A 13,333-nucleotide genomic window follows, 5' to 3' on the forward strand; every position below is an offset into this window, starting at 1 on the left:
GAAACTACCCCCAAACTGCTCTGGCAAAGTCTGGACGCTCGGGAATCTGCATAAAGAAGCCGTGGCCTGACTGCTGAGTGCCTTGTTCTTCACCTGCAGTGAGTGGAAGGTTAAATTACCTTCCTCGGGATTTGGGGGAAATCCTGCAGAGGTGAAGCCCAGCCCCCTGAGCTTTGGTAACACAAACTGTGAAGCTGTAGAGCCACAGGCCTGGGTTTGATGATGTGGAGGATTAAAATAATGAGGTTTTGTTGAGGTTTTGTTGTGAAGTTGAGGCAGTTGCTTTGCCTGGTTTCCTTTACCTCTGCCCTTCCTCCCACCAATCCTCAGCACAGTGAATTAGCCGTTTCCTAGATCTAAACAAAAGCCCACATGCCCCAAAGCTGGTTATTTTTACAGCTCTCAGCTGGTCTGCAGCCCACTTCTCATTGTCTTACACTTTAATTCTGGTCCTGGGGCTTGCTCAGGTTCTGCAGTGGAGGGAGGAGGACATGGAATGTGATGCCAGGATTTGTGGCAGTGATACTGGACTCTGTATTTATGGGCTGGGAGCTGTGGGTGCAGACCCCCAGCCCCTCTGTGGGGTCTGCAGGTGTGAGGTGTTCCCAGCCACGAGAGAGTGGATGCATCTTGGGAGAAGGGGCTCAGCCACAGCCTTTTCCAGCCCAATCCCAACTCTTCCCAAAGCCTGTGTCCAGAGTGTGGCCCTGAAGCTGAGCCAGGACGTTCCTAGGCTTCATGAGGAGCTGTTTGCCTGTCTGTCCCCTCAGCTCTGAGCTCTCAGGCCGTGTCCCTCATGCAGAGGTGTTCGGCAGACACCACAGCAGCCCTTTTCCCCCAGGTTTCCCCCAGGTTTTGTCCCAGGGCTGCCTCAGGCCCAGCAATGCCGGCCAGGCCAGGGAGGGATTGTGCCGCTCTGCCCTGGGCCTCACCCCCAGTGCTGGGGGGGTTTTGGGTGTCTCAATATCAGAAAAAAGATCTAAAGGTGTGAGAGAGTGCCCAGAGGAGGGACACGGGGATGGGGAAGGGTCTGGAGGGGCCCATGAGGAGCAGCTGAGGGCACTGGGATTGTCCAGCTGGAGCAGACTGAGGGCAGAGCTCCCCGGGGGCTGCAGCTCCTCCCGAGGGGCAGCTCCCATCTCTGCTCTGGGACAGGGCCAGGAGCCAGGGAAGGGCTGGAGCTGGGCCAGGGCAGGCTCAGGCTGCAGAGCAGGGAAAGGTTCTTCCCCCAGAGGGTGCTGGGCACTGCCCAGGCTCCCCAGGGAATGGGCACGGCCCCGAGGCTGCCAGAGCTCCAGGAGCCTTTGGACAGCGCTCCAGGGATGCCCAGGGTGGGGTTGGTGGGGGGTCTGGGCAGGGACAGGAGTGACACTGGATGATCCTTGGGTGGCTTTTCCAACTCAGGATATTTCAGGATTCTGCAATTCCTACTGGGCTGCCTTGCCCTGCAGAACTCCTGCCCCAGGCACCACAGGGGCTGGCCCGAGGGCAAGACTTCTCAGTTTTTGAGCTATTACTAATTAAGAGGCATTAATTACCCTCTCATTTAGCCCAAGTGGAACATAGCCGTCACTCTCAGCCTGGGTGACATAATTACATTGCAGCCTTCACTGATTTCTTGCTAAAACTCAGAACATTTTTGTCCTCCTGGGATCCCAAACTGGGCCTGTTTCAGAGCAGGAACTCTTTTCTGGGATGGTGATTTTTTTTTTCCCTCAGACTGAATTTACAGCAAGGTCTTTAACAATTAATGTTCGTAGAATGATACACACGAAGTGCCAGTGCCTGCTGGTAGCTCCAGTGTTTGCTGCTGATCCTCAGATTGTTTTCTGTGCTTGCTGCATCCAAGGATACAGAGAGAGCCCTTGGAAGGCCCTGAATGTTGTGTGATCAATGAATACCTGGCTCCAGGGGATTGTCTCCTGAAGGCTGCCAGAGTTCTTCAGATCCTCCTCCCAGTTCCTACACCTGAAGGACAAATGCCACAACACTCAGTCCTGCCAGGGAATTCAATGTCTGCATTTGCGGTCATTAATGCCACTTTCTCCTTTCCCACAGGCCTTGCCTTATGTGTGTCTCCTCATTGCAATGCTCTTCTTCATCTATGCCATTATTGGCATGCAGGTAAAATATTCCATTCCTTCACTGTGGCCATAGGCAGCCTGGGTTTGTTCAGATGGTGCAGATGGTTGTTGCCTCCACAGCAGGAGCAGCACTGATACGGGATGAGGCAAAAGCTCTTCTTGTCTGGTGTCAGGTAAATTAGAAATTTTAAAAAGGCCTCTTTTTCTACTTTGTCAGCTTTTATGTCAAAGTGTCCCCAGTGAGCTGGACAAACCAGCTGTGGATCACATTTCAGCACTGGACATCTGTGAATCCCACGGGAAAAGACATCCCTTCCTCTGGCTATGGACACATCAAGAGGCTGAGAGGAGGGAGCAGATCAGGCACTGCACTCGTGGGAAGAAATAATAAACTTTTCTTGGTCTGGGATGGAGCTGAACTGCTGGAAAGGACCTGTGTGAATACGGAGCACATTAATCTTGTGTTGGAGCTCCAGAACACATTTTTATCTCCCATTTCAGCACAGAAATTATTCCAGCTTTTAAGAGCCCTTAAACCAGGACAAATTCTTTCCCTGCCTTGTTTTCCTACTCCACTTGATGTGCCTGGCTGAATCCCTTCTGTTTTCCCTGCAGGTATTTGGGAACATTGCCTTAGATGATGAAACCTCCATTAATCGGCACAACAACTTCCGGACTTTCCTCCAAGCCCTGATGCTCCTGTTCAGGTGAGGAGAGGACAAAACACCCTCTGGTTTGTGTGTGAACAGCAGAAACGTCTTTGTGCGGGTGCCAGATGAGCTGCTCAGACTTGGATATGCTTTAAAATAGGTATTTGTGTAAATTATCCATTCCTGCTTCCTCCTCCTCGGCAGATCAGCCCCTCCACAAAGTGTCACCTAGAGCTGACACGCCATGGCAACACAGGCAGAAGCTGAATATAGATCAGAACGCCGCTGGTTTAGCTGACTGATGGGTTTCCTGTCCTGAAACTTGGTTAATTTGTCCCTTTTTAAGTGAGAATTGCTTTAATTGGCCATTTTTGCATAACCAGAAGTCAGCAGCTCCTACACCAACCCCACCTCTGCTTTAGATTTCAGGTGTTTCCCTCTGGGTTCATCCTGCCTGGAAATGAAGCATTTTCAAGGGAAAACCCAATCAATTAAATACTAGATTTTCATTTTAAGACCTGGTAAAACAGGCCCTGCTCCAGCTCGGGGCAGTTTGGGGCAGATGTTCTTCATCCAGCTGTGGAGAGCCCCCAGTGTCACCAGTCTCTTCCAGCCCTGCCAAGGCTCAGCTCCAAGGATTCTGTGGTGCTCGGAACTGGATGCCTTCCCTGGGAGTTTCTGTGAAGCCAGACAGAAATGGAATTAGCCCTCACTGGGCTCAGAACTCTGAATTTTACTAAAGCTGGGTCATTATTCAGCCTCATGGTCCCTTAGCAGCCCCATGGCAGTGGGAGTGAGGAGCAGGGGCAGCAGGATTGGGATGGGATTTGATTTCTCCACAATTCCCCACAAAGGGAATGGGCTTTCAGCACCCAGGCACCAGTGGGGGAATCTGTTGTAATTCAGAGTAGCCTGGAAGTTATTCCAGGTTAGATGGAGCACTGAGTTTTCCCAAAGAGCAGGAGCCAAGTTTGTGTGCTGGCTGTGGGAATACAAGGCAAATGAACATTGAGGGAAGCAGGAATTCGGGGTAAGTGCAGGTGGAGAATCCCACCAAGGGATGACTTCCACACCAAGGGTGCACTTCACAGGCACCGCTTTATTTCGAGGACAAAATCTCTGGGACTCCAAAGATTTTCCTTTTGGCTCTTTTCTCTAAACAGTAGAAGTTAGAGAGGAAGGAGGGAATTGGTGAAGAACACCCAGGAGACTGTGATGTAAAAGAGACCCAAGCCCAACCAGCCCATGCTGGAATTTATCTGCCTGATAAAGGAAATAAGAGATTCCAGTGGAGAAGCCTGGTCTCATTTCCCATCCTCTCCACTGGCCTTAGAGCCAGCACTACGTTCAAAAGGCAAAAATCAGATTTGTACTGTTTAAATCAATCTGGTTTTATTCTCCCAGAAGCAATAAAGCTTTCAGCCTACCTGAGCCTGTCTGGTTTCTTTTACCCCTCTGAAACGGAGGGAAATGTTCTTTCTCCTTTCTTTTTCATGAGTAGTCCCAACTCCCAGTGTAAATACAGTCTCTGCTCCTGGGCACAACCTTGCACCTAATTAATTTGGTTAATTGGGTGCAGCATTATTGCGGGGTGGCTGTCATGGGGAGGGGTGGATAAACTCAGCCTCTGCTCTGGTGTTGCAGGAGCGCCACGGGGGAAGCCTGGCACGAGATCATGTTGTCCTGCCTGAGCAACAGAGCCTGTGACCCCCTCTCTGGCCTCACCAAAAAGGAGTGTGGCAGTGATTTTGCCTATTTCTACTTTGTGTCGTTCATTTTCCTCTGCTCCTTCCTGGTAAGTCAGTCCTGACCCCCCAAAGTGGTCAAACCCTTCCCTCCCCACCCCTGTGCCTCCTCCTCATCCCGAAATTATAATTCAGACACCACCAAGCCAGCTTTGCTAAACCCCATTTATCATCCTGCTGAAAAAAATCCCCAAAGAGATCATTTAGTCATTAAAGGGAAAGGGTTTATCTTTCTTCTCACAGGGGGGTCTAATATTTGGAATTAAGCGTTAATCAGGTTTCTCTTGATTTACGCCATCCCTTTGAAGAAGGGCATTGGGCAGGGCAGGGGGGCAATGTTCGAGTTCAGCAGCGTTTCCTGGGAGGATCACACTCATTTCACAGAATCCCAGGAGCTGCTGAGGTGGAAGTGACCCGCCAGGATCATCTGTTTGCCAAACAAAGGCAAAAATCACCTTTTTTTTTTTTTTTTTTTTTTTTTTTTTTTTTTCCCTTCCAGAAAAGCTTTAGACATGAAAACAGAGCTAAAAGGAGTAAAAGGACTCCTCTGTCTCCTTTTTGGACAAAAACCTCTGGCATTGGTGGATTAGTTCTCCTAACACACTTTACCTTCCCTTCTTCTTCCCTTCTCTATTCCCCTCTCCCTTCTCCTTTCCCTTCTCTTTTTCTCCCTTCCCACTTCTCCTTTCCCTTCTCCTTTTTCCTTTCCCTTCTCCTCTCTCCCTCCCCTCCCTGACCCCATCCCCGCAGATGCTGAACCTGTTCGTGGCTGTGATCATGGACAATTTCGAGTACCTGACCCGGGACTCCTCCATCCTCGGGCCGCATCACCTGGACGAGTTTGTCCGGGTGTGGGCTGAGTACGACCCCGCAGCCTGGTACGTGCTGGGGACACCGGGGACACCGGGCAGGGACAGAGGGGACACCGGGCAGGGACACTGAGGACACTGCGGCTGGAATGCTGCACCTGGGCACGCTCAGAGCCCGTTTTACCGGGAACAACTCCAGCATCTGAGTTGCTCCAATCAGTTTAACATCGGCGTTAAATGCTGCAATTCCCTGAGCGCTGGAGAGGAACAAACCTGGTGTCACTGCAAGGGCGTTTCCTTCACGCACACCCAAGCCAGCAGCCCCTGGAAGCAAAGCACGGCCAAAATTTAACTGATTAACAGCCTCCGTTCCGCTCAGCCTGCCTAAATGGCCGTGGAGAAAAGCTGTTTAGCACTTCCAAAAGGAGCTTTTGGTTCCTGCATCCCATCCGGAGATGAAAATCCGCAAATCTCTGGCTGTCGGCAGCACTTGAGGGAGTGGGAGAGGTTCACACCTCGTCTGTGCAGCGTGTTTCTAATTGAGATCCACCTCGGTGGTTTCCCAAATGCTGCGTCTGAGTCAGGTCCTGCGGGCTCTGCTCCCACCATCCCACCCGCTCCCAGAGGGAATGATGTGATGTTCCTCAGCGTTAGGGTGGTTTCCTGAAAAGATGGGATTTTCTCAAACTGCCTTTCCTCATTCAACACAACATTTTTATTTTTTTTTTTTTCTCCTGGAAACCTCCTTGTAGTGACATCAAACTCTCCGTGGGAATTTTGGCCTTTGGAGTAATATTTAGCTCTGGAGTTGCAGCTGAGGTTATAAGATGTGCAAAATGATCAGGATAAAACTAAATGGGCCATAGTTTGGAAGTGTTTCATTCTTATATTTAATTCTCTGATAAAATATTCCTGATTTATGGGTGGGTTAAAGGAGTGGATGGTTTTCACACACTGTACAATGAGATGTTTATTTTAGGGGTTTATTTTTTAATTTTATTCCTTCCAAGACACAGGGAGACCTGCACACTGGGCTTAGGCAGTGGAGCAGCAGCACAGACCCCAAAATGAGGAAATGTTTTAAACTGAGGGAATGGCCCTGCCCGATGACCACTTCTAGAGCAGGACTGACTTAATAAATTGCTTTTCTGTATTGCTGCACCACAGCCCTGGTGACGGGGTTATTGTTATTTCTGGATGCTCTCTCCCAGGTCCCAGTAATTCCCTTGATAATCTGTTTGGGAATTTGCATGTTGGGAGACTCTTTGTTAATTTAAAGCTCTCCTAATTTTGGATCCCTTCTTCCTCCCCATGAGTTCCTGTGCCATGAATCTCCTCTGGATTTGTGATGCCTCCAGCTCCTCCAATCTTTTCTTCCTTTTTTTTGTTTCCCTTCAGCAGAGACAGAGGCAGGGAGTGTTTGGATAATGAACATCTCCAACTCCCTGCTAGGATGCAATTAAGCTGCTTTAAAATCTCACTTTAAATGATTTAGCCTAACTCTAAATGGAAACTTGTTCCAAACCCCTGCATTTCTCTGAACTGTGGGGGATTTTAACTGCTCCAAGCCACCCCTACTACCAACCTGAATATTTACTCCACACTTACTACCAGCTTGTAATCTCCAGGCAGATTTTCATCCCCACGAGCTCTGTGACACAGCAAATCCTTTGTGGGGATTTAGCAGGCATAAATAGCTTTTCTTTTCCCCTTTTTTTCCAATCCAATCCTGCCTCTTCCCACTAAAAAATCTCAATGAGGCTGAAAACTCGGGAGTGCCTGGTTGCTCCTTTGAAAAACAGCCTTGGCTCTACATCCATGGGAGGAGGAACACACCTGCAAGGGAAAACAACTTGGGATCAATGTGGATTTTTAATGCTTATATTCAGGAACTTTCCACCCAGAAGAGGCACCAGCACTGAGTTTGCAGGAAGATTTCTCGCTCTATTAACTCTGAGTCACCCAGGGGCCAAATCTTTCCACTCCCAGAGCCGCTAATGCAGAAAATGTCAGATAGTAAGATGCTAATTCTGGTTTGTTTTTTGGTTGTTTTTTTTTTCTCTAACCCTGTTCCCTTTTCACTCTGGTGGGAAGTTATTGAGTGTGAATAGTTCCACTGAAATCACATTTTCAGATGTGGGGCTAAAATCTCCACTAATCCAAAATCCTTTCACACTTGAAGCCAGAGCTGAGATGTCCATTTTGATTTGAGACCTTTCTGATCTTAGAGGTCTTCTTCAACCCAACTGATTCTCTGATTTGATTATTCCATGATTTGAGCTGAATGTGGTCACTCACTGATCACTTCTCCCAAGGTCTCTTCCTTGATTATCCCAAGGAAAAGGGAGTTACAGTGTTTATCCACTTCCCTTTAGCTTGAGACCTTCAGTGAAAGATGCTCCACAATTGTTATATTTTTATTATATAGATAATATTTTAAACACAACTTAATATGTATTTCCCCCATATTTCTGATATCACTTTCAATTTTGTTACAAAATTTAATTCCCTGGGAGCTTTCCTGGGGGAAAAACATTGAAAAGGAAGTAAAAAAGGCAGTTAGGAGCTGCGATTCCAGCTGTGCCACATTCCCTGGGGGTGAGTATGAAAACTGCTGCATTTAGGGGTGGCAAAAGCCTTGAGCTCACAAAAGAAAGAAGAAGCACTGAGAGAAATGGGGAGCTCAGGGTGGTTTGCTGGGAGTTAATTAAGAAAGGAGGGAAGACAGCATTTAAGGAAGAAAGAAAACATAATTGGATTTCTAGGAGCTTTTATTTGTTCAACATACAGAAAGTGAGTTCTTTATCTGTTTTATTCTTCTCCCAGTGCACCCCCCATGGAGATACTGGTGATGTGGCTCTGGCCATCCCATTGCCATCAGCTGTCCCCCAGGGCACTCAGGAGGAGCTGTAGGTGCTCCCAAGGGAGCTCTCGGCTCTCTGGGATAATGGGATGATGAGGAAAATCAGATTTCAATGAAATGTTCAATCCCTGGCAGTGTCCAAGGCCAGGCTGGAGGAGCTTGGAGCACCCTGGGATAGTGGAAGGTGTCCCTGCTATGGTAGGCATGGAATGGGGTGGACTTCAAGGTCCTTCCACCCTAAACCAGTCTGGAATTCTCTGAACCTGGAAAAGGATCTCTGTTGGTCCTAATTTTGTGCCGTGATCTCCCAATGCAAAGCGTCTGTTGGTTTTCCAGCCTTCCACGGCTCTAGGACAGCTCAGGGAAGTGTTCAGCTGTATTTTCCACCCCCTGATTTTCCAGAATCCTTCTAAAACTGTAAGGGAAGTGTAAACTTGGTGCCTCAGTTAAACTAACCCCTTTTTAGGCCCACGATTAGGCCTGGAGCCAAGACTTGCACGGTTCCATTTGCTCTCAAATTCATAGTTTGGGCTTGATTGGGGAAGGCTTTGAATAGATCTTAATTCTTCACATCCCAAAAAGCAGCAACATTGAAGGAGTTCTCCCAAAATATTCCAGCCTTCTTTACAGAAAGCACCAAAATAAATACAGGGAGGCCAAAGCATCCCAGTTTTCTTCAGAGGTAATTTGGAATTCAGCTCTTTTCGCCTCTGAGTTGGTTACACAGAAAAGATTGAGAAATATAATTTTATATTTAATAGATAACCATTAAATTTACGTATAAATTTAAATATTAAATTTATATGTGCTGTTTAATTAGCTGTAATTCTTGTGGGGAGTTAATGATAGTGGCCATAAAGCTCCCAGGAGGTTTCTGATTTCTCCTTCTGCTATTGAAAGCTGGATTTCCCCAGTGCCAATGCCCAGCACAGCTCTGGACGTGACACTTTCTGCTCTCCCAGCAAATTCCTCCTTGCCCAGGAATGGCCCTGCTGGGGTTATGTAGGAGGTGACAGTAGCAGGGAAAGGTTCCCCAGGTTTTGGGGCAGCTAATTTGAATCCTGGGGATAATCCATTGAAAAGCTGTAATAAAATCCCAGGAATAATCCATTAAAGAGGCTCTTTGTGGCCTGCAGGCTCTGGGTGTTGAGCAGCAGAGTCTGGAGGTTGATGCTCAGACACAGGGAATTAAAACATGAGTGGGAAAGGAAACCAAATCTTTGGGAAGCCTTGCACATGGCACTGAAGGTTTCCCAGAGGAAAATCCAAGGATATAAAGCTGGGTGAGCAGTTGGAAGTTCTCTCTGTGTGTTAAAGTGGCTCCTTCCTTTCCAGACTAACCTTTCTTTTCAGTGTGTCTTGCCCTTCCAACTTGTCCTTGGGAAAAGCTGATTCTTCCCTGTTTGCCCGTGGAAAAGCTGATTCCTGTTGGATTTTGCTGTCATAACCTCTGGTGTTTCCTTTCCAGTTGCCGCATTCATTATAAGGATATGTACAATTTGTTACGTGTAATTGCTCCACCCCTGGGCTTAGGAAAGAAGTGCCCTCATAGGGTGGCCTACAAGGTTTGGAATTTCAGAGATCCCTCCAGCATCTCTAGTCCTGGTTCTGTTTCTTTTTATCCCCTCTTCCCTCCCCCGAGTGCAAATGCAACCAGTAGAGAAAAGAAACTCTAACGTAACCAACCCCTTGCCTGAAAAAAGGAATGATTGACTGACTGCCTCCTTTTTCCTCCGTGCATCCCTTCCCTGCCTCCTCCCACACCCCAGCTGGCTGAGGACAGGCAGTTTTATGGGACAGGGAACCCTGCAGCTTCCATCCTGCCAGCTCCAGGTGGGAAGTGCTGGGGGAAAGCATCCCAGCATCCCAGCACTTCAATATATTCCAGAGAGAAAACGGCATCCCAAGGTTTCCAGGGAGCAGCAAGTTTGGTTTGGCTTTGTAGCATTGTTGAGTGATCAACTTTGCCCTTTCCTGAGCTGGAAAACCATTGGATCTGGGCAGAGATGAGGCATGAGCTTTCCATGGTGCCACAGCCAGAGATGGCCCGGGGGTTAAATGATGTCTCTGAGTTGTGGTGGACACCCAGGGAAAGCTCCTGCTCATGGCACAGGGAGAGTTCACCGTGCTTGGGAGCCCAGGTGGGGGATTTGGGACAGAAATCAGCACAGGATGGGCTTCAGGGGAGACCCGGTTCCAGGCAGGGAATTTCTTGGAAGACAGGATGAAGGAGAAGGCTGGAGGCAGCCAGCCCAGAGCTTCCTGTTCTTCTCCGCTCCAGCCCAGGTGTTTCCCACACCTGGCTGAGGAAGAGGAGACCCCACAGCCCAGCCCAGGAGCGGGAAGGAACCAGGGGAGGACATTGGCTGCAGTTCCCATTTGTGTCTCAGCAGCCTCTAAATCAGCTCTGGGCTGGGAGAGCTGGGTGGGATTTTATCTGCAGCAGTTACCAGGGACAGGAATAGATGTTTTGGGCTGGCTGAGTTCTCTCCTCCTCCTCCCCCTCCTCCATCAAAGCTTTACATAGGAACTGAGATCTATGTCAGGGTATTGGTGGGAAGGATCCTGCTCAGAAAAGGGGTTTTAAATGGGTGCTTAGGTTTTCCCTGCTGGAAAAACCTAGAGATGATACATTAGCCTGCTTTTTCCGGGGTGAAACTTTAATTAATAACATCCCTGGGTCTCCTCGGATGCCAGGCAGCAGAGATTTGCACGTTGTGTAAGCAGGCAGCTCGTTGGGAAGACAAAGGGGGATTGTCACAGTTGTGCTCCCAGTACCAACAGGCACACAAAAGTGAAGCGGGAGTTTCTTGCTGTTTTGCACCCCTTGTTTTTCAGGATACATCCACCACCAGCACTGCGTGCTGAAGGGAGATGCCCTCAGCAATGGGCTGCTCTGAGGGGCTTTCCCCAAACCTCTGCAATTCCCAGTTAAGGCTGGCTTGGTGAAAAACAAGCCCCACCAAAAGTGAGGGAGGAGCAGGTCCCCTTCCCACCTCCTGCAGGGCTGGGCTCTGCTTTTGCTGGAGCAGGAATCTGCAGAATCCCAGCCTGAGCTGGGAATGGGAGCAGTCCCAGTGCATCCCTCAGCAAACCCCCACGATTGGCTTCTCCCTTGTGCCATCACCCAAACCCAAAGTGCTGCTTCCTGGAAGGAAAGCTGGGCCGTGTTCTCCCAGCCCTGTCCCATAACTCTGCCTCCCAGCCCTCCCTGGCATGGTGAGCTGACTGGTCTGGGGGGCGATGGGGGAACCCTCATGCCCCACCCCGCCAAGAGCCAGCCAAACCCAGCCCTGCCACCCCTGCTCCCCTGGGGGACACTGAGGATTCCCCGGGGGACATCAATCATTCCCCAGGGCCACCTGCCACCCCTGCAGGAGGAGGAGACGTTGAAACACAGCAACGGAAGCGGAGCCACCTTTCTCCCGCCCCACCTCCTGAGTTTGGTTTTGTTCCCCGGAGAAATCTGATTAACCAGATCTCTGTTTTCTTGTCTGCTTTCCCTTTTCTCTCTTTTTCTCTCCCCCTTTTCATTTGCTCCATTGTGTTGCCTCTTCCCCCCACCCCTTCCCCGTTTTCCCTGCCTCAATCCGGTTGGATTTCTGTGTCCTGGTGCTTTTGCCTCCATCCCGTGGTGCCAGCGGGCGCATCAGTTACACAGACATGTATGAGATGCTGAGACACATGTCCCCACCTCTAGGCCTTGGGAAGAAATGCCCAGCTCGTGTTGCCTATAAGGTAGAAAACCTCCCCAGGAGCTCCTGCCCAACCACCAGCTTTTTGTGCCGTGGCTGCAGTGGGGTTTCTGTGGCGTTGGTGTTGTTCTTCTGGACGTTTCTGGTGCTTTCTCCGCTTTCCAAGCAAGATTTTGGATCTTCTGATTTTTTTTTTCTTTTTAATTTTATATATATAATTTTTTGGGGTAACTTTTTTCTGGTCTTTGAAACTCTGGCACATCAGTTTGTCTAAGTATGTCTCTGCTCTCTCTGTCAGTGTTTCTCTCTCTTTTTCCTCATTCTGCTTCCATTTAGGTTAATTTGGGGAGGGACTGTGCTAATGAGAAAATTACCCCCCATTAGATCCCCGTTTTTCTTCCTGGCGCTCTTTGTCTCACTAACCCTTCAGTGGAATGTTGTTTTTTCCTCCTCTTAATTAGACTGGAGTAATTAGAGTAGGCAGTACGGCAGGAGTGAGCAAGCAATTAAACAGAGACAACACCAGAAGGGCTCCTTAAACACCCTGATGGAAGAAATTACTTCAACAGAAAACATTTAGGACAGGGAGATGGAGGAATCACTCCAGCTTATTGTTGATGGGGCAAAACTTTTTAACTGAGCCACCAGGATGAATTCTCTCCCAAAGGCTGCTGCCTGCGTGGAAATTCAGATGGAAATGCAGCAGACCCAGTTAAGGCCAGGCTGCCCTCCCAAAAACTCTCAGGTGTTTGGAAACTTCCATTTCCAGGGTGACTCCTTGGAAGTTTCACCACTGAACCTCCCAGTTTAGAGGGAGAGGTTGCTCAGAGCCATTTATCACTGGTGTGGTTGAGAATCCATCAAACCCAACAGGATGTTTTGGCTGTCGGTGTCACTCCAGTCACCCCCAAACCCCAAATCTCAGTCCAATGGATCCACATCACCACAGCCCCTCCTGTGCTGAGGGATTTTAAACTGAGACCAAATAACCCAAGATTTTTGGGAAGAGGCTCCAGCCAGACCCAAACGTGGGTCTGATTAATTCAGGGCACGTAGCAGCAAGAAGAAGTTCAGATAAATCTTCCTGCAAGATCCTTCCTCAGCGTGCCAGGATTGAAAATAAAAAGAAAACATAAAATAAAAGGAAACATAACCCTTAATCTCTCCAGTTAGGTGGCTCTGCTGTATTTGATTTGTTTCTGGCCACCATAACTGAGCTTGAGGAACCCAACTAGATCAAAATTCCAGGTCTCAGCTATTTTAAACACCAATTATCCACAGAAATCCCAGGATTTGCCACCTGTGAATTTCCATTGGTTTAGGAGAGCTGTGTCCTGCTGAAAGGTTTTTGTAGGTGAGCAACCAGACCTGCTCTGGGGCTGTACCAGAAGGATAAAACTTTTTATTTTTTTTCCCTAAATCTTGTAGAATTCAAAAAGGAAGAAAACAAAAGGGATAAAGAGATCATGTGTTAAAATAGGCATCTT

General features: G+C 48.6%; 1 protein-coding gene across 1 annotated transcript in view; it reads left to right on the forward strand.

Annotated features, from left to right (window-relative positions):
• The window catches only part of CACNA1B (calcium voltage-gated channel subunit alpha1 B), a 298,701-nt gene that overhangs the window by 259,197 nt on the left and 26,171 nt on the right, over positions 1-13,333 (forward strand). Inside the window, exons 35-39 of the mRNA XM_066201321.1 lie at positions 2,059-2,124; positions 2,700-2,791; positions 4,379-4,529; positions 5,230-5,357; positions 9,620-9,716. Coding sequence (XP_066057418.1) covers positions 2,059-2,124; positions 2,700-2,791; positions 4,379-4,529; positions 5,230-5,357; positions 9,620-9,716 — 534 coding nt within the window. The remainder of the gene's footprint in view (positions 1-2,058; positions 2,125-2,699; positions 2,792-4,378; positions 4,530-5,229; positions 5,358-9,619; positions 9,717-13,333) is intronic.

Source organism: Chamaea fasciata, unplaced genomic scaffold (assembly GCF_029207755.1).
Source record: "Chamaea fasciata isolate MVZ Bird 193981 ecotype frontalis unplaced genomic scaffold, bChaFas1.0.hap1 SCAF_20, whole genome shotgun sequence".
NCBI lineage: Eukaryota > Metazoa > Chordata > Aves > Passeriformes > Sylviidae > Chamaea > Chamaea fasciata.